Source organism: Mastacembelus armatus, chromosome 21 (assembly GCF_900324485.2).
Source record: "Mastacembelus armatus chromosome 21, fMasArm1.2, whole genome shotgun sequence".
In the NCBI taxonomy this organism is placed as follows: Eukaryota; Metazoa; Chordata; class Actinopteri; order Synbranchiformes; family Mastacembelidae; genus Mastacembelus; species Mastacembelus armatus.
This window is the reverse complement of record NC_046653.1, coordinates 27,533,208-27,561,094: the sequence shown is the minus strand read 5'-3', so window position 1 is coordinate 27,561,094 and position 27,887 is coordinate 27,533,208. Positions and strand designations below refer to the sequence as shown.

The following is a 27,887-nucleotide window of genomic DNA, read 5'->3' as shown; positions in this document are numbered from 1 at the left end:
AACCTGTGAGGAGCCTGAATAAAACACTGACAAATGTGAACAAATCAGTTTATTTCATGTAAAAGGTGAAATCAGCTCTATATCAAACAGTTAATTTTATCTCTATGTGAAAGAATACATACATCAGAAACAGTCAATATTTCCTCATGGCGGAAAGGAAGAAAAGCAGTGGCATAAAAAAATAACCCAGTTTAAGAAAACACCCTGTGAACACAGCAGAGCCACAGCTGCAGGACTGGACTCGTTCGGCTCAGGACAGTTTCTAGACTCAGACACACACAGACGTTTCTCACTGAGCCTCAGGGAAGAACGTTTTCAGGTTCCTGTGCTAAACCTACTTTCTCCACCAGTTCATTAAAACTTCTATCTCATGTCCAAACCGTTAGAGAATGAGGTCAAGTGTGACTCCAGCCCGGAGACTGTGGGCGAACTGACATCCATAGAAACCCTTTAGAAACAGTCCAAACAGCGCAGCCTCCGATCATCCGCCGATCTGAGACACACAGATACTACTGACCTAAGATCCCCCTGAACGGATCCTCAGTTATTGCCTGCATCAACACAGTTTTCTGCTCAAACCAGAAGAGTTTGTTGATTTCACTGGACAGATTTTAGTATTTCCTGTTTGAATCCTGTGAACGAGGCGAATAAAGGCTGACAAAGGTCAAAATAAAGACTCGGACCTGTAACCCCTGGTATCAGGGTGTAGTACCTGCAGTAGTACCTGCGGTGCCAGTGTCCACCAGTAGTATTAGTGCATCCCTAACGTCTACTGTAAAGTTAAGCATCTCCATGAAATGACGGTTGTGACATTCAGAGGGATAAGAAACAGGAAGCAGTTAAAGAACAAACAACAAAATGTGGTGCTGTTATTATTATTATTATACCGTGATCGTTAACATTAGTTCATGATGCAAACCCAATATGGGCGAATTCATAGCGAAGCTTTTTAGTTCAGGTTTTTGAATCACACACACAAACATAAAGGAGCAACCTGCTTTCAGACTAAACACAGTTTCATTGTCAGCGAAGCTGCCAGGCGCCACTGAAATCAGAGGAAAAGTCACTAGTGTAAAACAACTGCAGAGGAGAACCATAAGTGACCGTTTGTTCAGCCCCGGTTGGGCCCAAACACTGGACCAGTGATAATGGAGGCAAGATCCCAGACAGAAGCAGCTTTTCATTTCCAGCCAGCGACACTTGTTTTGCCGCAGTGACAGCAGGTCTCATGGTTCCCTCTGTGGTTAGACACGCTCTCAGGGAACTCTCAAACGTTTCCAGTGGTTTTTAAAATGACACACCTGTAACAGCCTGGATCATAAACTGAGGGCCACACCAACAGACCCCAGACTGTTGCCTCAACACACCTGGTCTCTACTGTCAGGGGGCTGGTCGGTCTGGTACCAAAAGCTAAATGTGCCTCGTGCTCTGCTTCAACACATCGAACATGCTCTACACTGATTCTCCAACCGCCTACTGGACAAAAAACTGAAATGAGCCAGACCTACTATTATTAATTATCATCACTGCTTGGTAGAAAAAGAGGAAATACTGAGGACGACCCACCAGCATCTCAGAGCAGAATTCTCCACACCAGCTTCCCCACACAACAACATACATATAAAGGAAAATATATTAATGTAAGACTCATCATCCCAAATCAGCATAAACCATCTTTACCTAAAAATACACCTGAATGCAGTTTATCAGCTGCTGCCATTTCACTTATTGCTGACTGATCCTCTTTCATTTCAAACTGTTATTGGCTGGTGATGCTTTTCTCTGCTGCTGTTGTGAGTTTTGATTATTTATTGTTGTTCTTCTTATTATTATTATTGGGTGTGGACTCGCCCACTGTGCTTCAGCACCGATTTATAAATGACTTTAGGACACGACACGACACACTGAGGTTGAATTTATCAGCAGTTCTGGACGTTAAGGGCAACAAGCTCCTATAGCTCATCATGTGCAAATTAAACATCAGGCCCAGTTTCACAAGCCCTGGTCCAGACAAACGGCCTCGTGTTGTTTGTCGTGTCCTTACTGTCTCATCTGCAGATGATCAGCGTTTTACTTGTGAAGCATTTGGAGATTTTGGCCAATATGTTAGAACTTTTCTGCAGCTGTCTTGAGCCTGATGTTCAGGCTGAGCCCACTCTCATGTCTGAGACCGAGACCCTGTACAGACCAGTAGCTGAAGTGTTCCGGAGGCTCTGGTTTGTGTGCAGACGAAACCAAACACAGGACATGTCCATCAGTGCTGGGTGCTGGTTTCACTGTTCCCAGTCTTTATGCTAAGCTAAACTAAGCAGCTGCTGGCTGGGCCACGTGGCCTGTATGAGAGTGGGATCAACCTGCTGTAATAATAATGCCAATACTTGAGGTTTGAGGGTTTCATGTGTGACCAGTGTTTCCAGTTGGGGCTTCTGCTTTAGTACAAACACAACAGGACTAGTAAAACAGTGACAGTGAAATTCTCTAAGCGGCCTCTGTACCCTGAACTTTTCTCTCCTGGACCTCATTCTGCAGTGAGAGAGGGGGCGTCAGTCAGAGTGCGACCTCTAGGCATCAGTGTTGCCGTTCTCCTCCGGCTGCAGCTGCTCCTTCTCAGTGCAGTCCTCCTGTGGGGGGCGCACTCGCTTAAAGAAGCCCAGCTGAAGAAGAGCAGAAGAAGACGAGAGATCAATAACTACAGAAGATCTCTGCTCCAAGTCTGGTTTGGTAGAAAAATAAATCAGTGGGAGTTCAAGCTAAAATCCAGTCTCAGACCCCCCTGGTTCCACTACACGTGTCGGACTCAAAGCAAACAGGAAGCTTTCTGTAAATTCACATGCTTCGCCCTGAAATCCTTGTTTCTGACCTTGTACATGATGAAGATGAGCAGCGCCAGCAGCAGCAGTCCTGCCAGTACAGCCAGAGCCACCACCCAGCCCGGCACCGGCTGAGGAGTGTCGGCCACCCACATCACTGACACACTGACCTGAGAACACACACACACACACACACACACACACACACACACACACACACACACACACACACACACACACACACACACACACAGTTTATTAGGAACCCCTGTGTCGGACTGAGTCAGTCCAAAAGTCCTTTAAAAAAAATCCTCCTTCATGAAGGTGATAGTGTCTAGTGTGTGTTCAGGCTGTTTCACAGCTGTTCATTGACTGGAGGCTGCAGTTTGTGCTGCTGGACTGGACTCTGCTGGACTGAAAAGATGTCTCTGTTATTGTGTCCATTGCGTTTATATGACTGTGACTAGGCCTTTACTCTGTGGAACAAAGTGCGTCAACATGTCGAGCTGCCTAATCTTAGGATGGGAAACAACAGCCACTTAGTCATCAACAGTCAGTAAGAACCGTGTTCTGGAAAAATCTCTTCTGGCCGTAGCTGTGTTTTCTACAGTGTGCTGACTTACTATGGTGCTATTGGACGGAAGCTCCGGCACCAGGTTCTTGTACGGCATCTCAATGACGTTGAAGGAGGCTGTAGACCGAACAATGTAGGAACGGTTCTGATTCTCAGTCTGAAAAGAAGAACAGAGTTACACGTCTGACAAACCTGCCGACAGGTAGCAGCAGGTGGAGCTGGTCTGTTTGTTTTCATAAAAAGTTATGACATAAAGAAGAAGCTTCTAGACATGACTCCCTTTAACTGGGGTCCATGGGACACCCAGAACCCAGAGGACACACGTTAATGCAGGCAGGGCTGCGCTGCAGTGATGTCACACCTGTGCATCACTGCAGCCAGGTGACAGGTTAAACCACAGGAGGACAGCAGGTGCCAAGTTATTTCCCAAAGGACGACTCAGAGAAGAAGTAGATCATCAGTGACCTCTGCAGGTGTAGTGCAGTGTTATCATTTTAACCTGATTTATCATCATCAAGAGCTCTGCTGCAGAAATAAAGTTTTCATAATATCAAGCCCAGCAGGACTCGTCTGTCTGTTTGTTTACCCGGAGGAAGTTGTTGACGTCCAGCCTGGAGTAGATGAAGAGGATGGCGTTCTTCCTCCTCTCCAGACGACCGACCTGACATTTCAGCCACAGACAGTCCGCAGTGACGCAGTCCTACACACACACACACACACACACACACACACACACAGATTAGTTAACATCTAAACACACAAAGCTTGTACCAGAATTACTTTAATGACTTTATATTGTTAGTATTTTACTTATTAGTAGTACAGATACATGTTCAGCATCACTGATGACTCAATGAGCCTGTATCACTTTAACTGCTTCACATAATAAAATGAGTGAGGTGTGTGTGTACCAGTGTCTGCACGTCGCCCAGGGACTGACTCTGTGACTCCAGGTCTCTCTTGCGGATGTGGTTTCGGCTTCGGCCCTCCGTCTCCCGCTCTCTGGGCGGGATACCAGACGTGTTCTTTGCTGGGGACAACGGGTTCTGACACAGACACACACACACACACACACACACACACACACACACACACACACACACACACACACACACACACACACACACACACACACACTCATCGTCATTGCTCCACAGGAACACTCACTGTTTCCTGGGAATGAATAAATTACATTTGATTGAAACACTGAGAAAGGAGCGCTGTGCATGGATGTCTGGTTCTAAGAGATGATCTTTGCATAGGATGCTTCACTCTGCCCTCAGATTGGGGGATCAAGGCTCCAGCCTGCAGGTCTGACAGAGCCCGCAACCATCTGCCTGGGCTGCGGATGTGCAGGTATATGCACATTTCTTACCGAGACGTTGAGCGGGTTGATCTCGATGTCGGTGGTGCAGTTGATGGGACCCTCTGTCTCGTAGCTGGTTATGTAGAGCAGAGAGCCGTTCTTATAATGGTACGGCCACTGGACCTCCAGTGACGCCTTGCTGATCGTACTGGGCCCACTGTTCAGGAGCTGAGAGGGAGGGTGGAGACGGAGAAATGACTTTTGCTCAGTTTATTCAAAGGCTGTAAACAGATGATGTTCTCTGGTGTCGGACTCAGATGACTGACAGACACACTAACCGATGCTTCTGTCATTTAGACTGTGCTTATGGATATAAATGGGTTGGACAAAACAGAGAAACACAATATAGTTCAACTACAGCACCACACTGATCCTACAGCTCAATCTGCAGACAACACCTAAACTGTATCAGTTTCAGGCTGGATGGATTGAAGACGAAGGAGAAGGGCTGAAGTCTCTGAATACAGCCTGAGTCCACGTAGCCACACACACACACACACACACACACACACACACACACACACACACACAGCGAGTGTATGAACGTACCTCGTAGACATGTACTATCTGTGGCCCAATGTCGTCTCCAACCACAGGAGGATTTTTTGGTTTCCAGTTAGCAATGGGAAGCAGCACCTGCCCAGGAGAAGATGAACTGGAGAGGACGGACACGGACACACACGTATATAATAAACTGATTTTTTATGCGATATAAATAATCCAGGGCAGATATAAAGTTGTGTTTTTAGATGTTTATTATACTGTTCTACTGTGACAGGCGTGTGTGTGTGTGTGTGTGTGTGTGTGTGTGTGTCCTACCCTCTGATGGACACTTTGGCGAGGACAGCCAGCTTGGTGATGCTGGACACTCGAGGGCTGGTGTTGTCAAACTGGTTAGAGCTGAAACACAGACAGTGGATCCATCAACCATCTCCAAGTGAAACAGGAAACCAAAACAAAATGAGAACAGAAACAAAGTGAACACACGGAGGTGAAGCTCTGCTGCTACACTTGAAGCAGCCACAGTGTGGTGCTGCTGCAGCTGAAACTATTTCTAAGGGGATTTGTTCTCAGTTAACATCAGATACACGGAGGGACATCACACAGGACACACACGGGACAGTACCTGACTATCTGCAGGTCGAACTTGACTGATGTGTCGTCCTCCGACAGCTGGTGCACGCTGAACCGCAACTCAGCCAGCACCTGGAAGAGATGACAACGGACCAATCAGAGCGCAGCAAAGGACAGGAAATAGCAACAAAGAGTGTTAGTGATTTATTACAGATCACAAAGATTCAGAGCTGCAGGAAACATCACAGACGCTGCTGCTCAGAGACACTTCCCATCAGCACAGTAACTCCCACTCTGCAGCTACTACTCCTACTGTTACAGTAATGTGACAGCGGTCAGTACTGCAGCGATCACTGACCTTGGTTCCTCCTTTCATGGGGTTTCCCAGGTCACACACCACCATCTTGGTCTGGTTCTCTTTCTTGTAAGCACAGGACAACCTGGTGAGGGCCTGTGAAGAACAACACCCATCATTGTACAGTCACAGTCACATCCAGACCACAGACACGGACCTGCGGTTGCTCAGTGTTCGTTTGGAAGGGGAATACTGAAATCCTGGGATTTCCTGAGAAAATCTGGTCTAGTGTCCTGGGAAACACACCTGCAGGAAGTGCAGCATGAGTGCACCTGTGTTTATGTGTGAACTGAAACCAGGACCCCCTCTCTGATCCTCATTAACTGCTGAAGCTACAACACCTTCAAACAATTTGGATTGTTAGTTCGACCAAAACACGGAATCTGAAAAGACCTTTGCATGAAACAAACACAGAAAAGCATCAGTTCTTTAGATTCAATTCTCTTACAGCAGAGAATATTTCTGCTGTAATGATATTTCATGGCCGAGTGAATATCTGCTGATCAAAGAAGCTGTAAATGTGACTGCATGAAACACTAAACAGCAGAGTACGCCTGCTACTCTCACTAGAATTAACCGTTCAGATCTGGGAACTGGACTGACTCTACCTGACTACGGACGACCCCGGTGAAGTCGGCCTGCTGTGGGGGGTAGACGTGGAGCTCGGCCTCATAGGCCCCCTCTCCCTGATTCTCGGCACTGACCTCCAGGGTCAGAGCATTGTCATCTCCGATGTAAATCTGCTCACGGTCGCTGCGATGCAGGAAAGAGAGTGTGAGAAAGAGTGTGACTAATTCAGAAGGTTCATTACCTGCAAAATGGAAACAAACACTGAACATCTCTCACCTCTTCACTGACAACCGCAGGTCAGGTTTACAGATGTTGTCGTCTCCACAGTCCAACAGGATGTGAGCCTGAGGGAAGGAGGTAACTCAATAGTAACAATAACTCAGACATTACTGAACACCGACTTTCACATAATAAAACATGCTAAACTTCAACTCTACGACAGGTGAGGACTCAGAACACACACGAACACACACACAGGTGGTACCTGCTTGGTGACGTTGGACGGGGCCGACATGTCGAGGATGGGCAGCAGTCCGGTTTGGTCAGCAGCCTGCTGGTAGTCCAGGCTGTACTCCATGGCCACGGAGATGGGAGTGATCTTATCCCGGAACTCACGATCATCCTGAGAGAGAGAGAAGTACAGTACAGAGTTAGCTCATCCTGACGAGGCGTGTCCTTTGATAAGTCCCTCTGAAAGACTTATCCTGCAGTTGCTTTGTCAGTGTTTCTCTAAAATCACTTTACATTTGTTGCTGTTTCTTCTTCTTTCCTACTAAAACACGTCACGTCCTCACCCTCAGAAAGACGTGCTGCTCCTCACAGGTCGGGCCTTTGCCGTTGGACACCGTCATGTTCTTGGAGTACTGAAAGGTCCGACTGTGCAGGAAGAGCACGCGCTTGGTCGTATCCTTCTGCTTCAGGCGGTCCAGCATGAGGTCCACACGAAAAGCTGGAGAGAGACGAAACAGAGGGGAGATGACAAATCCAATGAGCACGTGGTCGTGCTGCAGGAAAAGACGGGCACGCAGCAACTGGTGCCGTACTTACTGAGAGTAGCTGGAGCTCCACGGCCACTCGCCTTCAGACAGTACTTCACCTTAAAGCTGGAAAACAGACCAAGTCAGATTTCTATGGCACAGCTGTGTATGATGCCATGTCTCACAGCATCTGTTTTCAGACCCATTGTCCAAGTTTCAGTTGGAATTATCTGTCTAAATATGGATCAATCCTCCTGCAGGTGATCTAAAAGCACCTGGTGTAGATTCATTCACAGTGGAAGCCAAGATCATTATTACTGTTAAACATATTTCACCACATTCATCTTCCAGTCAAACACATATCTGCTGTGTCCTGCACCACGTGGACTGGGATCATTCAGGGCAGAGCGAGACCGAAACTATTAAAGGAAACAGTAAAGCAAAGACAGACAGATGCAGGAGGCCTCACCAGGACACAGCTGTGCTGGTTCCAGGAAGTGTGCAGCTCTTCTCATCGGGGTTGATGATCTGAGGTGTCATGTCTAACGTGGCGTTCACGCTGATCACTGGACGAGCTCTGGCACATGGAGACGGAAACATGAGAAAACATTGTTCCTGACAGTTTTGTCCCAAACCTTCGAGCATCTGTTTGAGTTCTGTGTGTTATAGTAAGGAGGTTAAATGTGACAATCCTTTGGCTGTCACTCACGTAACTGTACCTGCAGCTCAGAAACGATGTCGCTCACCACTCAAACCTCTTTATTCAATTAGAAACATAAAAACTAGTCCTGCTGTTTGTGTGAAAACCAAGTCACAAACAAACAGAACACACCACAACGAATTCATTCAAAGCCAAAGGTCCATAACCCAAATCCTGTTACGATTGGAGCACTGGTCTACTCAGAAAGTGCAGTCAAGTTTGGGATAATCAGGGTTTGTGAGTTTAGAATGACAGTTTTCTTAAGAACTGTGGATACAAAGCCTGTGTGTAAACCTGATGTGCACTCAGGACAGTCCCTGCAGCATTAAAGCATAAACCCACTGGCAGGGGAGCACAGTCCTGTAGAGCAGGGCTTCAATTTGTCCTAATAACGTCTATAAAGTCAGAAGGAGAAAAGTGAACAAACACACCAGCTCTTTGATATCAGAGGTGGCCTCGCTCATTAAGCTGCATACACACACATACAGACACAGCAGGGGTGTATACACACGCACACGCACACACACACACACATACAGACACACACACACACACACACACACACACACACACATACAGACACACCTACCTGTATAAAACAGCTTTGTCTGCTCCAAACACTCCCACTATTAAATCTGTAAGACAGAGGAACATCAGCTATTTTTCAGGCAGCAGTACAGATGTTTAGTGACTCCTGCTGTGCCTGGACATAAATGTGTGTGTGTGTGTGTGTGTGTGTGTGTGTGTGTGTGTGTGTGTGTGTGTGTGCGTGTGTGCGTACCTGGATATCCATTCTGGTCTATGTCAGTATTTCCAGTCATAGAGTATCCAAAGCTAGCAGGCATGTAGCTGGACGCCCACTTTCCCTGCAGGACCTGAGGGAGAAAACGTAGAAAGTGAAACTGAAAGCAGCAACTTTCTAACACGGTTGTTGTCAGAATAAACCACAACACTAAAGTTACACTTTAAGATTCACAGGAACCTGAATCATGCTAACGTCACAACGTGCATGTGGTCTTCAACCAAAGCACTGGACACAGAAAAGTCTTGCCACAGTTCATCCTTTGTTTGTGCTACTTACCTGGGAAGGTGAAGGGTTGGGCCCCTGGGGGCCACCGTTATGGATGTAGACCAAGCCATGGTGGTCGGGGCCTCCATAAGGAGCAGAGATGGCGATATCTGTAGGGGTGAGAACGGAAAGGAAGAAAGGTGATGTGGGTCAGGAGACCCATGTCTGTATGTCTGTATGTCTGTGTGTGTGTGTGTGTGTGTGTGGTGTCTCTTACCGTTGTATCCGTCCATGTCCACGTCGCCCAGCGAGGCAATGGCAGAACCATATCTGGCGTAGGTCTCTGAGCTTTGACCTGTGAGCATCTTTGGTGGCTGGAAGGAAAATCCACCTTGACTGAGATATACCGACACCTGGAGGGCAAACACACTTCTAGTGAATATGCAGATAACAACAACAACAACTACTACTACTACTTTTTCTTTATTTTCAATTTCTTATTTCCACATCCAGCAGTTCCAGGTGACATAAAGTCCAGTGTTCCATGAGTTTGAGCTCTGGGTTTGGTCTCCACCACCTCCTGAAACGTCTGGCTCTTTAGCTGCTAAATGTTCCACTATGTTCACCAGCTGGTCTCTGACTGTGTCTGTCTGCTGTTTGCTGCTCAGCAGGTCATGGACAGTGGATTTTTACAGCTGCTGAGACACTGAGACTCCAACACCAGGGAACCAAAACCCTGAACTCTGAGCTGAGACTCACTATGATCATTATTGTGTGTCTCAGGTGTGTTTGTGTTTCCTACCTGTCCCACCTCCTTCAGTTTTCCATCTGAGCCTCTGTCCATGAACAGAGGAGCTCCCACCAACAGATCGATCAAACTGACAGGAAAAGAAAAAATGAAGATAAATCATTCAACCTCTGATGGATTTAAAGGATCTCTGTTGGTGCTGTCATCACTAACACCTTTGCTTTACATGTCCACTTCTGTATGTGTGTCCTTCAGGCCTGACACACACACACACACAACATAACAGAATTTAGACTCTCCTGTGCAGGCTGAATGTGAGATAGTGAGCGTTGCAGTTTTCAACAAGGTGTGACATTGTCCTGGTTCTTTCTGACTGTGTCCAACCAACTCCAGTCAGATACTGGAAATATATTTTATAATATTTGTTTTAGTTAGTCGAGTGCAGTAATGTGCAGCTGAATGAACTTTAAACTTCTGTGACAGAATGTGACTTTAAATCTTGTTTCTTCCAGAGACCACCAAGGCCTACGGGGCCAGTGCACCATCAGCGTCAGGTTAACAGAGGTTACAGAACTCCTCATGTCCCTCTCAGTTCATTAGACTGGACTAAGAACCTAAGAAAGTCCAAGACAAACCTTAGACTTACCCGTCATTGTTAACATCAGCAGCAGCTACTGAATGTCCAAAGTAGGCAGCCATCTACAACACAGGAGGGTAGAAACTGTAAACACGCTGATTAGTACTTGGCTAAATCTCCGTTACAGTCTCACTACATTGTCAGTGCAGTAAATAAGGAAGGTCAAAAACCACTGCAGGAGTTAGTCTGCTGGTGTTACTCCACATTATCAGTCACATTTTGCAGGAAATCCTGGAGAACAAGTCATTAGGTGTGTTTTTCTAAAACAGAACTTCACAGGACATCGAGGGGCAGCTGGTCATGAGCAGCTTTGTCTCCGGCTGGACTGAGTGCCCCTGTCCGTCTGGAGCCAGTTACGCTGAATGGAAAGTACCAACTGACTCAGACACACAGCCGTGTGACTCAGCCTGACTTCTGACTTTTTACTGCATCTTAATGTTGTTGGGGAAATCCATAAGCCCAGCTACTGATATGTAGGTTTGTGGTGATGACTTTGGTCTGACTACAGAGTTACAGAGCTAGTGTTTTGTAAAAGCCACACCTCAGTGACTAACAAGCAACAGACATGAGGTCAGACATGAGGGAACAGAAGGTTAAAGAGACACTTTTTAAATAGAGAGCAGACAAGCTGCAATGTGAGAAAACAGGAAACAGGAAACAGATAAAGAGATCGCAGGTTCCAAGGTGAGTTATAAAGGATGGACAGAGAGTGAAGAGGAACTCTGTCATTATCTCTAGCAGCTGCTGATGACAGCCCGACTGTTCCTGCGGCCTCCCCCCACCCACATTCAGGAAGTCCTTACAACCCTGAGCGACAACTCAAACTAAAAATCAAGTGTAATCTGTTTCCTGCGCCTTTTCAGGAAACCACTGGTGACTGCAAAACACACAGTGGTGAGATTACAGCTGCTCCTAGCTCCTGAAACACAGCACGTAAAAGATCAACAGATGAACTTTATTCACCCCTGCAGGGAAAGTCATGATGTTGTCTTCAGCATATAATGCTGCACTCTAACATTAGCCCCTGGGTGATGGCCTGTAATGTTACGTATTCACATTTCTGTCCTAACAAAGCCAAACATTAAGTAATTAAACCCAGGTTGTGTTCAAACTGTAGCGTGTTTGTGCTGTTTACTGTGCAGGACTGCAAAATGCTACAAGAATCTTCTGGAATCGTTATTTCAACCAGGTTTCCTCTGCCCCTGGGTCAGTTTCTGCTGGAGTCTCATCAAAATGAATATGGTTGCTGAGTTCTGTGACAGTGCTGGTGTCAGACACAGTCCTGCAGCTCACCTGCTTCCCCGTGAAGTTGACCATGGACTCCATGTTGAGACCGTTGAAGATGCTCACCTGAAACATCAAAACACGACACAGGACATCAGCCGAGCCTCGTGCTTTAAAAGCTCTAAGTCAAAGCGGTGAACACAACTAACAGGAAGCAGTAATCAGTGTCAGGAATTTCCAGCACGTCCCATTTCTGAGTGTGTGTGTGTACAACACTTACATAACCCAGGGCCTTCTCCCCCCGAGGTACTCCAGTCACATAATCTGTGGAGGTGAGAAAGGACAGATGTGTAATCAAACTCAGTTTGGCTTAGATCCCAGGCTGCAGCTTCCAACTAGCAAATACTTTTTTATGTATCACTTATTTGTTTGGCCCAGAAAATGCCACTCAATAAAAAATACCCATAGTAGTTTCCTGCACCCAAAGGTGGGGTCCTTAGTTCTTTTATAAGCCTGCATTTACATTAGACAATGAATACAGCTAATAATCAGAGAAACAGCTGATTCTGAATAAAGATAACTTAAAGTGTTTCAGCCTTCTCAAACCAAAAGGATTCCCATGATGCACCTGTAACAACAAACAGTAAAAGAACCATAGTCTATCTCTGTCCTTACCTTCCTTTCCATCATCATTGAAGTCTCCCACAGTCACAGAGTATCCTGGTGAACACACACACATTCACTACAACATCCACAGAGCCACTTTAGTTTCACTTCACATTTAAAGTTCAACCTCATCTTTGAGAAATGATGAGGTTTGAGAGATGAGAATAACAAATAACCACTGATCACTAGTGGAAATTAAACTGTGATTCTTTTCTAGAAACTCGACTTTACAGCCTTAAAAATCAACAGTGAACAACTAAACCAGACACACAGAGCAAACACATCCAAGACTGAAATGGACACACAGGACTGTGATGAAAGGTGTGTGCGTGTGTGTGTGTGTGTGTGTGTGCGCACCGAGGTAGCTGTCGTCGTACTGGGCGCCGGCCGGCTTGGTGGTGAGCGTGTTGGAATACGAGGTCATGTACTTTTTGTCAAAACGGGCAAAAATCTCAGAGATGTCATCAGAAATCAGCTGACCTGAAGAGACAGGAAGAGAAAATGACAGAACCAGAAGACAATAAGGAGAGAAGAAACACTCAGGACAGACCTGACCAACACACACACAGACACACAGACACACAGACACACACACACACACACACACACACACACACACACACACACACACACACACACACACACAGCTCATTAAACTCTGCAGTCTGGTGTGTTGTTGGATGATTTTAATGCAGGTGTTTAACACTGTGGGTCCCTTTGAAGCCAAAACTGGGACAAACTACCAGATCTAGACTGCTTGAAAAGGGTCTGGATCCAACTGGACTCTGGTATCAGTTCACTGGTCTCAAAACAAACTGACCAACCACAAGATTTTTTGATAGTAGGAAGGTATCCATCCATTCAGGTTCTCAGGGAGCCCTTTTCCTACAATGTTTGTCCTTCACTGAGACGCCCCAGAGGGCACCTGTTCACCTCTGAACAAGAGAAGGATTTCTTCCCATGAAGCTGGCTGGTCTGGATCCAACCTGCTTCTCTTTCAGTCTGGGTCACCGAGGACCAGCTACGCACTCAGTCTCAGTGTGACACTCACCCTGCCAGTAGAAGCTGCCAGGTCCTCCCACCACCACTCTGTTGTTCTTCTGAAACCACACAGACAAACTTTAGGTCAGTAAAGAACAGAGGTGCAGTGGATCAGTGGGGGCACCTCTACCTCTACAACCACACAAAGCAAAGTCTGTCTTAAGTTACCTACCTTGAGGAAGTCAGCACTGAAGCCGGCCTGGCAGAAGCCCTGCCCTTCTGGTGAGATGGCATCTGGACAGAGAACAAAGTGGTGCATTAAATCATATGTTAGAGATCATATGTAACAGAAAGACAGAGGAGATCAACACTTCCAGTCCAGCTTCTCTAATCCAGACATCCAGATAACTTTGGCAGCATTAGAAAATCCAGCATCAATCATTTGATCCTGGACCCGTTTACTGATGTAACACTGTGGTTCCACATCATCTAAATACACATTTAGACCTGTGAACGTTTCTTCCTAGTTAGCACTTGGCAAAAAATAGGCGCCTTCGGACCAGAGGAACCTTTTCAAGAGACTTTGGAGTAAGTTCTCCGTTTGTGTGTGTCCAGACTGCAGAAACTGAGAACTATAACAGTTCTTAGAACGCTGTTCTAGGGGACTACTCTCCGGACCAGGTACTTTTCACTACAATAGGAACCACGAGTGTGTTTTTGTTGATTCTTCAAACAGTAACTTAAGCCAATGCAGCCGGTAACCAGCATCTTTAAAGGTTCATTTTAGGAGCATAAACAACGTGGAGGAAAAAAACTCACAGACCGACGGCAAAGTCCAGGTCAAGTCAAAGCTACATGTCACTAATACATTTTTGCTTGTCCCTAGAACAGTTTGGTCCGAAGGCGCCCTATGGCCTGTTCACAGACAGAGAGAAGAAAAGGACAAACTTGATCTGCAGGGCGAGTACTCGACCACTGTGCCTCCTTTCTTTAGGAAACACGTTCCCACCGGCTCTCGCTCTGAAAGGCCAAAGGTCGACCACTGGTACAGAGGAGCACAGGCCTGAAAACACACACGTGCTCAGTAAATACCCAGAGTGAGGGTCTACTATCAGGACCATCCTGGTCCTCACAGCTTCAGGCCTGTGTGTGGGTGGTTCTTACCAGGATGTGTTCTCCACTGGATCGCACCGAGGCACCGAACCACTGCTTGGATTTAAACTCCATCTGAGCTCCATCTGGGTTCCTCCTGTCATCTGCAAATACACAGGACCAGTCGAGTTATTAATAAAAACCACAGTACAGTTTTCAAATATCAGAAATCGTTAGTGGGAAGAACAGACATTGTAAGTGTATCATTGTAATAACTTCTGTTATTTGTCCAGCTCTATATTCTAAGGAAACACCAAAATATAAAATACATTTACAGTGGGTACGGAAAGTATTCAGACCCCTTTAAATTTTTCACTCTTTGTGTCATTGCAGCCATTTGCCAAAATCAAAAAAGTTCATTTTATTTCTCATTAATGTACACTCAGCACCCCATCTTGACAGAAAAAAACAGAAATGTAGAAATTTTTGCAAATTTATTAAAAAAGAAAAACTGAAATATCACATGGTCATAAGTATTCAGACCCTGTGCTCAGTATTGAGTAGAAGCATCCTTTTGAGCTAGTACAGCCATGAGTCTTCTTGGGAATGATGCAACAAGTTTTTCACACCTGGATTTGGGGATCCTCTGCCATTCTTCCTTGCAGATCCTCTCCAGTTCTGTCAGGTTGGATGGTGAACATTGGTGGACAGCCATTTTCAGGTCTCTCCAGAGATGCTCAATTGGGTTTAGGTCAGGGCTCTGGCTGGACCAGTCAAGAACGGTCACAGAGTTGTTCCGAAGCCACTCCTTTGTTATTTTAGCTGTGTGCTTAGGGTCATTGTCCTGTTGAAAGGTGAACCTTCGGCCCAGTCTGAGGTCCTGAGCACTCGAAGAGGTTTTCTTCCAGGATATCTCTGTACTTGGCCACATTCATCTTTCCTTCAATTGCAACCAGTCGTCCTGTCCCTGCAGCTGAAAAACACCCCCACAACATGATGCTCCCAGCACCATGTTTCACTGTAGGGATTGTATTGGGCAGGTGATGAGCAGTGCCTGGTTTTCTCCACACATACTGCTTAGAATTAACGCCAAAAAGTTCAATCTTGGTCTCATCAGACCAGAGAATCTTATTTCTCATAGTCTGGGAGTCCGTCATGTGTTTTTTTGGCAAACTCTGTGCAGGCTTTCATGTGTCTTGCACTGAGGAAATGCTTCCGTCGGGCCACTCTGCCATAAAGCCCCGACTGGTGGAGGGCTGCAGTGATAGTTGACTTTGTGGAACTTTCTCCCATCTCCCTACTGCATCTCTGGAGCTCAGCCACAGTGATCTTTGGGTTCTTCTTTACCTCTCTCACCAAGGCTCTTCTCCCACGATTGCTCAGTTTGGCTGGACGGCCAGGTCTAGGAAGAGTTCTGGTCGTCCCAAACTTTTTCCATTTGAGGATTATGGAGGCCACTGTGCTCTTAGGAACCTTGAGTGCTGCAGAAATTCTTTTGTAACCTTGGCCAGATCTGTGCCTTGCCACAATTCTGTCTCTGAGCTCCTTGGGCAGTTTTCCTTCGACCTCATGATTCTCATTTGCTCTGACATGCACTGTGAGCTGTAAGGTCTTATATAGACAGGTGTGTGCCTTTCCTAATCAAGTCCAATCAGTTTAATTAAACACAGCTGGACTCCAATGAAGGAGCAGAACCATCTCAAGGAGGATCAGAAGAAATGGACAGCATGTGAGTTAAATATGAGTGTCATTGCAAAGGGTCTGAATACTTATGACCATGTGATATTTCAGTTTTTCTTTTTTAATAAATTTGCAAAAATTTCTACATTTCTGTTTTTTTCTGTCAAGATGGGGTGCTGAGTGTACATCAATGAGAAATAAAATGAACTTTTTTGATTTTGGCAAATGGCTGCAATGACACAAAGAGTGAAAAATTTAAAGGGGTCTGAATACTTTCCGTACCCACTGTATGTACAATGGGATATGAAAACAAAGAAACATGGCAGGAGACAAAATAAAAACTGCAGTGCGATGTAGCTTACACATAAACAAAAGCCTAAAACAGTCCCTGTAGTAGGACACCATGAACCCTTCATCAGTGCAAGTTTAGGCCACACATCAATGATTTGCAATAATGAACTACGTCACTCCAGGGCGTGTATCATTAATCAAAAGTACTTCGTTTCAGGCCACAGTTTTAAGTCCCAGAAAGGAGCAGATACTAGTCCTGGTCTGGGATAACGTTCCAGCCTCCTGACCGCGGACTCACTGAAACAGTCTGGCTCATAACACAGTGGTTGTTTGGCAATAAGTTGGATAATGGATCCCTGAGCTGTAATTATGTTGGTGAAGCCATAATGCTGGTTAGTTACTAGCGAAGCTTGTTTGTGTGCTGATGTCGACAGGATCACACTCACTGAAATCAAGACCTTTACCAGGCACGGTGAAATAAACAAACCGTGGTACTGAGAGTGGTGTCTGGGTGAATATGGAGCGTTGGCTGAGAAATCACAAACATATTAAATTGATTTATATTGATCATGACACGCACACACACATTCTCAGATGAAGCCGCAGCGTTAAAGTGTGATCAGGCCACAGCAGCATGTCCATGTGTGTCAATGCTCAGGCAGTTTGATCTGCTGCTGATGGGTTTGGTGAAAATGAACAGACGTGTAATGAAGCAAACTATTGTTTTATGTTTGTTTGTTTCATTACGGTCTAATCAACATATTTTCTAGAGTATGGAAAAGGTCCATTAAAGTGATTAGAGGGATGTTCTCAAACTGTGTGCAGCTCAGTAAACAGGAAGAACCAAAACATTTCTGAAACAACCAGACACTCACATCTGACTAATGTACATATCTTTGTTTTCCACTCGTGCTGCTACACACTGGCCAACAAAACTGAAATATTTCATCCAGAAATACTTCGAGTACACACATATTTAGATACACAACAGGATGACTCACGCTCCTGAAGGAAAATAAAAACAAGCACGAACAAAAGTTTGTGGTGCGTCACAGTGAGAGGCAGAACAGCACACACACACACACACTCACACACACACACACACACACACACACACACAAAGCTGTATTCCAGTTAATTCTGGTCTCTGGTCTGGTAAAAGTTTGGCTGCCGATCGCATTGCTCAAATCATCAACAAAGACCTCTATTGTAGGACACACACACACATGCACACACGCACACACACGCACACCAAACAGCACCGGTAAACTGCTGCTGCAGCTCCACAGCTGCACAACCTGCCGACTGAAGCTGCTGGAGACAGATTCACCTTTTATGGCCATAACAGGCTGGAACAGCAGAGTGAAGGAATTCAAGTGTTGTTAGAATTAGACTGACTTCACTCTCTGCACACACACACACACACACACACACACACACACACACACACACACACACACACACACTTTGGCGTGTTCTGCCTCTAACCTCAAACATCATACTAATGTTTTCACGCAGCCCCTGGTTGGTTTCTACTCTCCTCTGCCTGGTGCTTCTCCTTTTTAACTCAGAATTTGTGTTCTCATAAAAGAAAAGCTACAGTTTTTATCTGCTGCTAATAAACGTCTGTTGGCAGGAGAGTAAGTCCTGAACCAACAGGTTAGTTATGAAGCCTGTGAGTCATGTCTGTGGCTGAGTGCAGTGACCGGTGCTTCTGAAACCCTCAGGCTCAGTGTTACATTAGGAAATAAACAGCGTGTTGAAATAAGAAGTCTGTACCTGCCCACTGATTACCTGAGTTACAGCTTTATCTCCAGGTAAATACTGTCCACACCCACAGTGACTGAGACATGCTGTGGACCAGCAATAAACCAGCTCTCTTCACTGGTGCCCACTTTATTAGGTACACCTGTACAATCTGACGAGGTCTACTACCAGTGTGCCATAAAGTGCACTTTTAAGACACATGTGAAGAGAAAAATGAGAGGTGTAGGTTTCCACCACAGCCACAATGTTAGTACATTATTTACACAATAACACATGACTGTGTATTTCAGCACTTCCTCTTTTCTTTAAATTACATACACACAGTTATTGAACACAGAAACACAGGACTCCACCAGTTCAATCCATATTTTACCACAGGCCATACCCTGTTTTGTTTTTTTTCTGCCAGCACCCAGTCAGACTGTTGTCACACAGGAAACAGGCAGAGCTGTCAGGGACACGTCAAAAACTGTCAGGAAAAAGATTTCCAGGCAAAAATAGAACATGCGACTGGTTCTTGGCAGATAACGGTTTATCTGTCCACACTTCTTCTCCTAAAGCACATTCATCACTGAATATAGAGCAAAGCTGGAGGTCCAGCTGGTCGGTTGCTTCTACAACTTGACTGGTATTTTTCTTAAGGAACAGTGTGGTAATCATCAGCTACTGTAACACAGATGGCACCAAAGCCTCAGTAAGTACATGTGAGTGCCTGAAGTCAGAAACCTCTGAGGCTCAACACAAGGAAAGACAAAGGTCCTAGTGGAACAGCCCAGACAGAGCAGGCAGTCCACTGCTTCGGGTTTTCAGGAACTATGATTAATTATCTCTGCTGGAAGGACATGTTTGCTTTCTGTTCCTAACAGAGGAACTCCCGTTCACGGTCTGCAGACAAGCCCACACAGCTCCTGCTGCATCACACATTCCTGATGTGTCCTGACAGCATCCGTCACCGACACACTGCTGCCAACTCTGAGAGCTGACACAGCCTGTGATTAGAAACAAAGATCTGTCAGAACATAACCCAAAATAGATCTGACCACATCGGAGTTGATCCCCACACACAACCCTTTGTTTGCACTTTGATCCTTAAGATTAAATCAGGGGTGGCAAATCCACTCCTCCAGGGCCTGATGTTTCCCAACTATCCCTGCCCTACCCAAGGAATTGGTATCTTCCAGCTTCTGATTGGCTAAACACACCTGATCCAGGTAATCAGCAGTAGGTAGGACAGGGACAGTTGGGAAACAAACAGGGCAGTGGCCCTCGAGCAGTGGAATTTCCCAACCCAGGACCCAGAAGTATTACGCTGTGCCATTCACAGTAGTGCAGACCAGGAAGTCTGTTTTCAGCGTCATCACAATATCAACATGTGCAGTAACAAGGAAAATCCTCATTCAGTTTGGATTAAGAGAGACTGCAGGAACAGACTCGATCACATGACACTGGTATCAACTACAGTCTGTCAGGGATATTACAGTATCATGCAGTAACACACAGGAACCATATAGCTAAAGTACTCACATATATACTCGCTAACCAGACCAGCTCCTCGCTAACCAGACCTGCTCCTCGCTAACCAGACCAGCTCCTCGTTAACCAGACCTGCTCCTCGCTAACCAGACCTGCTCCTCGCTAACCAGACCTGCTCCTCGTTAACCAGACCTGCTCCTCGTTAACCAGACCTGCTCCTCGCTAACCAGACCAGCTCCTCGTTAACCAGACCTGCTCCTCGCTAACCAGACCTGCTCCTCGCTAACCAGACCTGCTCCTCGTTAACCAGACCTGCTCCTCGCTAACCAGACCTGCTCCTCGTTAACCAGACCTGCTCCTCGCTAACCAGACCAGCTCCTCGTTAACCAGACCTGCTCCTCGCTAACCAGACCTGCTCCTCGCTAACCAGACCAGCTCCTCGTTAACCAGGCCTGCTCCTCGCTAACCAGACCTGCTCCTCGCTAACCAGGCCTGCTCCTCGCTAACCAGACCAGCTCCTCGTTAACCAGACCTGCTCCTCGCTAACCAGACCTGCTCCTCGTTAACCAGACCTGCTCCTCGCTAACCAGACCTGCTCCTCGTTAACCAGACCTGCTCCTCGCTAACCAGACCTGCTCCTCGTTAACCAGACCTGTTCCTCGCTAACCAGACCAGCTCCTCGTTAACCAGACCTGCTCCTCGCTAACCAGACCTGCTCCTCGCTAACCAGACCTGCTCCTCGTTAACCAGACCTGCTCCTCGCTAACCAGACCTGCTCCTCCTCCTGACAGCACTCTTGTTCCTGTGCAGGCCGACCGTGTCACCTGTTACACCAGACAGGTGTGCACTGAGGCCGAGCCAGAATCAGGATATTTACAGTTAAAAATGTCTGAGACAGTTTCTCTGTGTGGCCACAAAGAGGAACCATGACAGTTTCCCATGACAGACAGACGCATCAGCCGTGACTCCTCAGTTGTATTTTCACACATGATCATGTGGAGCTGCAGAGGGTTAGTGGGTTTATTCACAGGGGCCTCAGGCTGAGGTCACTACAAACAGCTTAACTTTCCTGAGGGTGTCATCACAGCTGCCCGGGACAGATCAATATCAGTTTCTGGTACCTGTGTTGTCAAACTGAAGCTGCTGGCAGGAGGAAGTGCTCCCCCAGGGGCAGCTGAAGACCGCTCCTCTCTCCACAACACTGCTGGAGGACGAAGCGTTGGCCCGGGGAGCTCCAATCAGAACGTCTGACCTGAGGAGACGAGGACATGAAGAAGACAGTGTAGCTGAGTCTGTGTGAAAAGCTCAGTCATATTCGGATGACTTTAACACCAGGATGTCTGCGCTGGATCAGACAGGAACTCTAATCATTTAGTCCTGCACTTCCATAAAACTGGGGGACACATGTAGGTGAAGGCAACAGAACCTCTACCCTAAGACTCCACGATGCTGCTGTGCAACTTTGATCAATACAAATCCTTCATTCGCTCGAATTTACCACTAGACGCCTGAATAACGCAGACACTTCTTGTTCCCGTCCGGTTCCACTAACATCACACACATTCGGAGATATGAAACTAGACTTGGCCAGACTCAGGGATGCTGACAGCTTTCGTCAGCGTTCACAGCAGAACTGCAGGAAGAACAGAAAGTCTTTGTTCACACCCGCTGGGTTCACTTGCAGAGTGGAACAGGATTTATCTTCCCCAGTTGGCTGCAAAGCAAAAAGGCTGTTCAGAGGATTAATATTCTACAGAACGTTAACTGTTTACACTACGGCTACAGAACTACCTCAGATACTTCTACTTTGAAGTACTTTATATACCGCTGGGTAGCTGACGTTAACTACCTTATGTACTTCTAATTTGAAGTACTTTATATACCGCTGGGTATCTGACGTTGACTACCTTATGTACTTCTAATTTGAAGTACTTTATATACCGCTGGGTAGCTGACGTTAACTACCTTATGTACTTCTAATTTGAAGTACTTTATATACCGCTGGGTAGCTGATGTTAACTACCTTATATACTTCTAATTTGAAGTACTTTATATACCGCTGGGTAGCTGACGTTAACTACCTTATATACTTCTAATTTGAAGTACTTTATATACCGCTGGGTAGCTGACGTTAACTACCTTATATACTTCTAATTTGAAGTACTTTATATACTGCTGGGTAGCTGACGTTAACTACCTTATATACTTCTAATTTGAAGTACTTTATATACCGCTGGGTATCTGACGTTAACTGCCTTATGTACTTCTAATTTGAAGTACTTTATATACCGCTGGGTAGCTGACGTTAACCACCTTATGTACTTCTAATTTGAAGTACTTTATATACCGCTGGGTATCTGACGTTGACTACCTTATATACTTCTAATTTGAAGTACTTTATATACCGCTGGGTAGCTGACGTTGACTACCTTATATACTTCTAATTTGAAGTACTTTATATACCGCTGGGTAGCTGACGTTAACCACCTTATGTACTTCTAATTTGAAGTACTTTATATACCGCTGGGTATCTGACGTTAACTACCTTATATACTTCTAATTTGAAGTACTTTATATACCGCTGGGTAGCTGACGTTAACTACCTTATATACTTCTAATTTGAAGTACTTTATATACCGCTGGGTAGCTGACGTTAACTACCTTATATACTTCTAATTTGAAGTACTTTATATACTGCTGGGTATCTTGGGAATTTCCCCCCAGGGATCAATAAAGTTTGATGATCAGTCTGTATTTTGTTGGATCCATCTGATTCTGAAAAGGAACTAAAGTTCTCAGATAAATGTAGAGCAGGAAAAGTACCAGATATTAGATACATGCTGTGCAGTAAAAGTACCATGTATCAGATACGTGTACTACAGTAAAAGTACCAGGTTTGGTCTTACTTCTGGTTGTTGGGGGGCCTGAAGAAGTCCACCGAGAAGCCGAAGTAGCTGCCCTCCGGTCCGGAGAACACGGACGGTTTGTCCACATCCAGGTTGAAGCAGCCGCAGCGGCGGACGTGGACCCAGAACAGGACCAGCAGCCCCAGCGCGGTCCCAGCTCCTGCCATGGCCGAGAGCTCCGCGGGGAACCGAGCAAAACACCGAGGGAGGTTGGGCCGCCGGTTAGCTCTCGACCCCGGCTTGTGTCGCTGTTACAGTCTCAGCCTTCCTAACGGGACCTCCGTCATCAAAGTGATCAGGTTTCGTGTCTCGGATCCAGCCCGGTCCTCGGTGGTGGCTCGTTAGCTCGTTGTAACCGATTAAAGCAGCAGAGCGACGGAGAGAAGCCCAGGGAGAGGCCGACACTGGGACTGGGCGGACTGCGGTCGTCTGTGAAGCTGACCGCAGTCCGCCCAGTCCGCCTCCAGGGCGTCCGGCTGCCCCTTCAAAACAAAAGCCCTGCTCAACAGTGGCTCCAGTGGAGGACACTACTCAGATGACCAAGGGGCCAAAGAAACTTTTACTCAGGTCCTGAGGTTAAGAACAATGATCTGATCATTTATGCGGCTTCGTTTGTCTGATCTATCAAACTCCAATCCAAGTGTGTTCATACAGTCCAGAATCACACCAGGGGCTTTGCAGTCTGCTCAGCATCACACCCTCTCTGTCCTTAGACTGTCAGATGGGTAAGAAAAAACTGGAATGGACAAAAATGAAAGAAATATGAGGAAGGATCCCTTTTTCCTTTAAAAAGGACAGTACAGGACAAATCAACTTCGTAGATTTACCATGTGGACACTCAGGATGACAAAAGTATAGATGGTTTGCCCAGACCAAGGTTGGGAACCATATATGAGTCCAAACCAGCTCCAACACACAGTCTCATCCTTGTGTACGTTTACTGTGATACTTTAACTACACAATAGTGTTAGTACTCTATGTGTGTAGTTTGGTGTGAATGAGGGACCTTTATTGTTCTCGGGGGAACACATGTACCATCCATACAAATATTGTTCATTTAGTTTTTTTAGTAGCAGCTCGCAGTCTGCAGCACCTCATTCAGTTTCTTTAATAAAGGAAATATTCCATACTCTTATTGTGAAGACTGAGTCAATTTCCTGTTCTGTCTGCTTTCTTGTTTGTGAATGTGGATCATCTTGATGAGACAGGAAGTTCATTCCTCCTCCACATCAGACAGGCCTCACCAAAACAAGGAATTTTTAGGAGGGGCTTTTAAAGAATATGTTTACTCATGTTGTCGGTCCTGTGCTGTTCTACAGCTGCATCAGCTCCCATGGGGAATATGGGTCTACTGAAAAAGTCAATATAACAACGAAATTTAGAAAATTAGTAATTAAAACAGTGGAGGTGTTGATATATAGTGCATCAAATCATCCATCCATCATCTATACCCCCTTAGTCCTAACCAGGGTCCCAGGGATCTGCTGGAGCCTATTCCAGCTCTCCTAACCCTAACCCACCGTGCTGCCCGAAAGCAACATATAATGAAGCCAACCCACAAATAGTGAAGGGAAGCGAGTCCTGGTCCAAAGTTATAAAAGGCAGGAGCAGAGGAGGGTCAAGATACAAAAGTTCAAAGGCGAAATTCTAAAGTAGGACAGGTAAGGCCGACCAAACCTTAAAAAACGAGTCCCCAGTCAAGTCCAAAAGCAGGAAAGGCAAGAGCCAAGTGAAGGTCAGTGGTCAGTGATCCAAGTCTGTCAAGTGCTGTTCAGGACAGTCAAGAACCATGTCCTGAAGACTAAATACTATAAGTATAATTTAAGTGCAATTCAGTCAAAACAAACAGGTTCCAGATCAGCCTCAAGAAAAGTAAACACAAAGTCAAGTGCAAGGTGAGAATCAGACCTGACCTTGTTTTAGGTTATTTCCCCTTTAACATGTACAAAAACAGGTAGACACTATAAATATACAGTGTTCTACAGTTTATGTGTATCTACAAGGTCTCTAACATCAGAACAGTTGGTAATGCACACAGTATGTCTTGTCTGTGTACAGAAGCAGCCCAGATGCGGAGCTAGTGACGGAGTGGAGGAGTTTTTGTCTTATTTGGCCATGAGCTGCTCTGAATTACAGCCACAGTGAAGTGTGCACCGAAGAATGTGTGGCAGAACTCCCCTGAGAACCGCAGGAGGGGGAAGGTTGCATGCGTGCAAGAGAAAGAGGGCGGTGTAACGTCCGTATGAGCTGTAGATATCGGATAAGGAAATAGCTTGGTATGATGACGATGTGGGGAAGAAAGGCCGAGAGAACGTGTGTTAGTGTACTTGAGGAGGAGAGAGGGATGGTGTAACTGACGTGGTGTAAGGCACATGCAGATTATGTATCATGTAGAGTCCAGTGAGCCTGGTATGTTAGATGATGAGGCCTGTGATCTGTTTTGGCCCTAGTCCACAAACCCCATCCAGAGACTGACAGCACCAGTTAACGTTTAAATCCAGAACCTGGTTCAGCTTATTGGTCTGTGCCGTAGACCTCCATTGTTGTCCAAATACTATTAAAAAAAACAGCAGGCAGCCACACCGCTGACCCAGCTCACATGGTTCTTCCTCACCAACAATGGGAGGCCCGTCTGTTTCCAAAAACCAGCTCCAGACTCTGAGAATGGCTGAAGTGCCCAGTTGAGCCACAGTACCCTGCTGGAGCTTTGCACCAACCCAAGACCTTTTCTACAGCTACAGAATAGACTCATGTCCACATTAGACTGAGGGTTAGGGTTAGTCCGGCTTTTTTTTGGCCACCTTTGCTCAGTGGGACCAAGTAGTGAACACATCACTAAAACACTGTCGCCGTTTACATTGATATAAAGAACCTTCACCTTTAGGCGTTTGTGTCCACCTGAAAAATCTTTAAAATCTTTCAAGGCCCAGCCATATCAAGAAAGAAGTGTTTAAGACGTACAGTGTTTATAATTTTTATGTTTCTTTTCAATGGAACAGACATTAACAAGGAAATTTGAAACACACACATTGCAGTGAAAAAACCGTCTATGGTGTTTATTCAGATCTGAACTGCACAAACACCCAGGAAGCAGCAGATGGCAGCACAAGGACTAAACTGCTGCTGCTCCATGAACTCTGCTGTATTCAACACAGGATCTGTCACTGGGTTTGTTCTGAGAAGCAGGTTCACACTAAATTAAACCTGGAACATGAACCGGACCGTGACCCAGATTTAAATATACTCAGGGTTTAGTCGTTCAGCCGTGACATACATATCTCAGTAAATCTGACTCATGTACCAGTGTTCAGCTTCTGAAGTGCCTCTTTCTTCATGTTGTTCCACTACTTGTATGAATAATATTAGGACAATAGCAGTTTTACATTCTATGTGCAAAATATGTGCACATTATACATTGTGTTGTTTGTCTGACGTCAAAAGATGAAAATCCAAACCCTGAACCAAGATCATCTCTACAAGCCTTTCAAATGTTAATTGGTGCCACTCGGACTTTTTCATTTAATGAACTTAAGACACAGAAAATCTTTTAAAACATTGTGTGAATACAGAGAATGAAGCCTTCATTAACTTCTCTCTTTGATGAGTCTTACTTATGTACGACAAACAATTTTTCTACATTTACAAATCCAAAAATCACTTTCCTGATCTGAGGCAGATTCAGGCCATAAACTAGAGGGTTCATGGTCGGAGGAATGATCATAAACTCCAGAGATAAAGTAACAGTGACAAAGGAATTGACTTCGTTAACATTATACCGACTCAGTGAATACTCACAGAGTATTGAGATGCAGTAGTTCACAAATGTGACTATGTGGGGCAGGCAGGTTTGTAAAGCCTTTCCTCTGAAGTCAGACGAACTTCTCCTGCAAACAAGCAGAATGCGCAGGTAGGTGTAGAGGACAAAGGACAGGGGGACAAAGATCAATGTTACTGCAAGAAATCGACCTAAAACACTGTTAACAAATGAGTCCACACAGGAGAGTTGAACTACAGACCAACTGGTGCAAAAAACTCTGTGCAGTTTATTTCCACATAACGGCAAATTGGCAGCCTGATAGAAGAAATAGCTGAAAAAACACACAGGGTAGAGCACAACAAACATCAGAAGCAGCAGCACCGTCCTAAATGTCATTTTACTGTGATAGTGTAAAGGCTGACAAATAGCAACAAATCTGTCATAGGCCATGACTGTGAGAAGAGTTAACTCATGTCCTAGGTAGAGTTGAATAATACACATCTGAATGACACAGAACGGACGTGAGATGAAATGAGTGTCGGACAGAAGGTCCATCAGGAACCTGGGGAAGAAGCCGGCCGAGCCGTACAGAGAGTTTAAAGACAGACAGCAGATGAAAATATACATGGGCTGATGCAGAGAGTTCTCCAGGCAGACTGTCAGAATAATGACAACATTAGCAGAGATTATAATCATGTAGATCAACAGACACAGGCTGAAGAACAGATATCTGAGGGGCCCATAGTCTGCAAACACAGTGAACTGAAAATAGGAGGGAGTCAGGCTGTTGTTGCTCTTCATGTCTGATCAACAGCAGAGCTGGAAGAAGACAAGTCAGAGGGATGGACACAGCAGAAGGGGGACAGATTAAAAGAGCTGAACAGAAAGTTACTGAGATTCAAATGTTCTCAAATGACTTTTCTGTCCTTGTGTCAACAACATGAACCTGCAGGCAAATAGCTACATTTACAACTAGTGTTAGAAATCACAGGATAAACACATTTCAAGATGCATTGAAAACATGCACAGATGGAAAAATGTCACATGTAGTAAATGGCCAACCAGCATCACATTCCTCATAAGGAAAGAAAACAGGCTGAGGATCAAAGACAATGATCTGAAATATTAAAACTAACACATATTTCAACAAAACAAACAATATGAGCCTGAATTCATACTCTGATAAACTGGACACTTGGAAAACAGTCAGAATAACATGCACTAAATACA

The 27,887-nt window shown here is 45.5% G+C and overlaps 2 protein-coding genes across 2 annotated transcripts; both read right to left on the bottom strand.

Moving 5' to 3' along the window:
* Positions 1-34: 34 nt before the first annotated feature.
* Positions 35-23,330, bottom strand: itgav (integrin, alpha V). The gene is made up of 32 exons (XM_026295214.1): positions 22,901-23,330; positions 21,116-21,246; positions 14,856-14,947; positions 14,640-14,754; positions 13,924-13,985; positions 13,762-13,810; positions 13,068-13,190; positions 12,720-12,764; positions 12,325-12,368; positions 12,114-12,170; positions 10,830-10,882; positions 10,238-10,313; positions 9,713-9,848; positions 9,508-9,605; positions 9,208-9,301; positions 9,016-9,061; positions 8,196-8,303; positions 7,797-7,852; positions 7,544-7,698; positions 7,234-7,371; positions 7,026-7,093; positions 6,788-6,932; positions 6,183-6,275; positions 5,877-5,956; positions 5,570-5,650; positions 5,300-5,405; positions 4,760-4,918; positions 4,296-4,430; positions 3,971-4,084; positions 3,434-3,541; positions 2,861-2,980; positions 35-2,654 (listed from the first exon to the last, which is right to left on the bottom strand). Exons 1-32 carry the CDS (start codon positions 23,065-23,067, stop codon positions 2,562-2,564), a joined length of 3,147 nt encoding a protein of 1,048 aa, XP_026150999.1. The 5' UTR covers positions 23,068-23,330; the 3' UTR covers positions 35-2,561.
* A 3,177-nt stretch (positions 23,331-26,507) lies between these two features.
* LOC113123229 (putative gustatory receptor clone PTE03) lies at positions 26,508-27,664 on the bottom strand. Its single transcript, XM_026295048.1, has one exon. It carries the CDS (start codon positions 27,456-27,458, stop codon positions 26,508-26,510), a length of 951 nt encoding a protein of 316 aa, XP_026150833.1. The 5' UTR covers positions 27,459-27,664.
* Between the last annotated feature and the right edge of the window lie 223 nt (positions 27,665-27,887).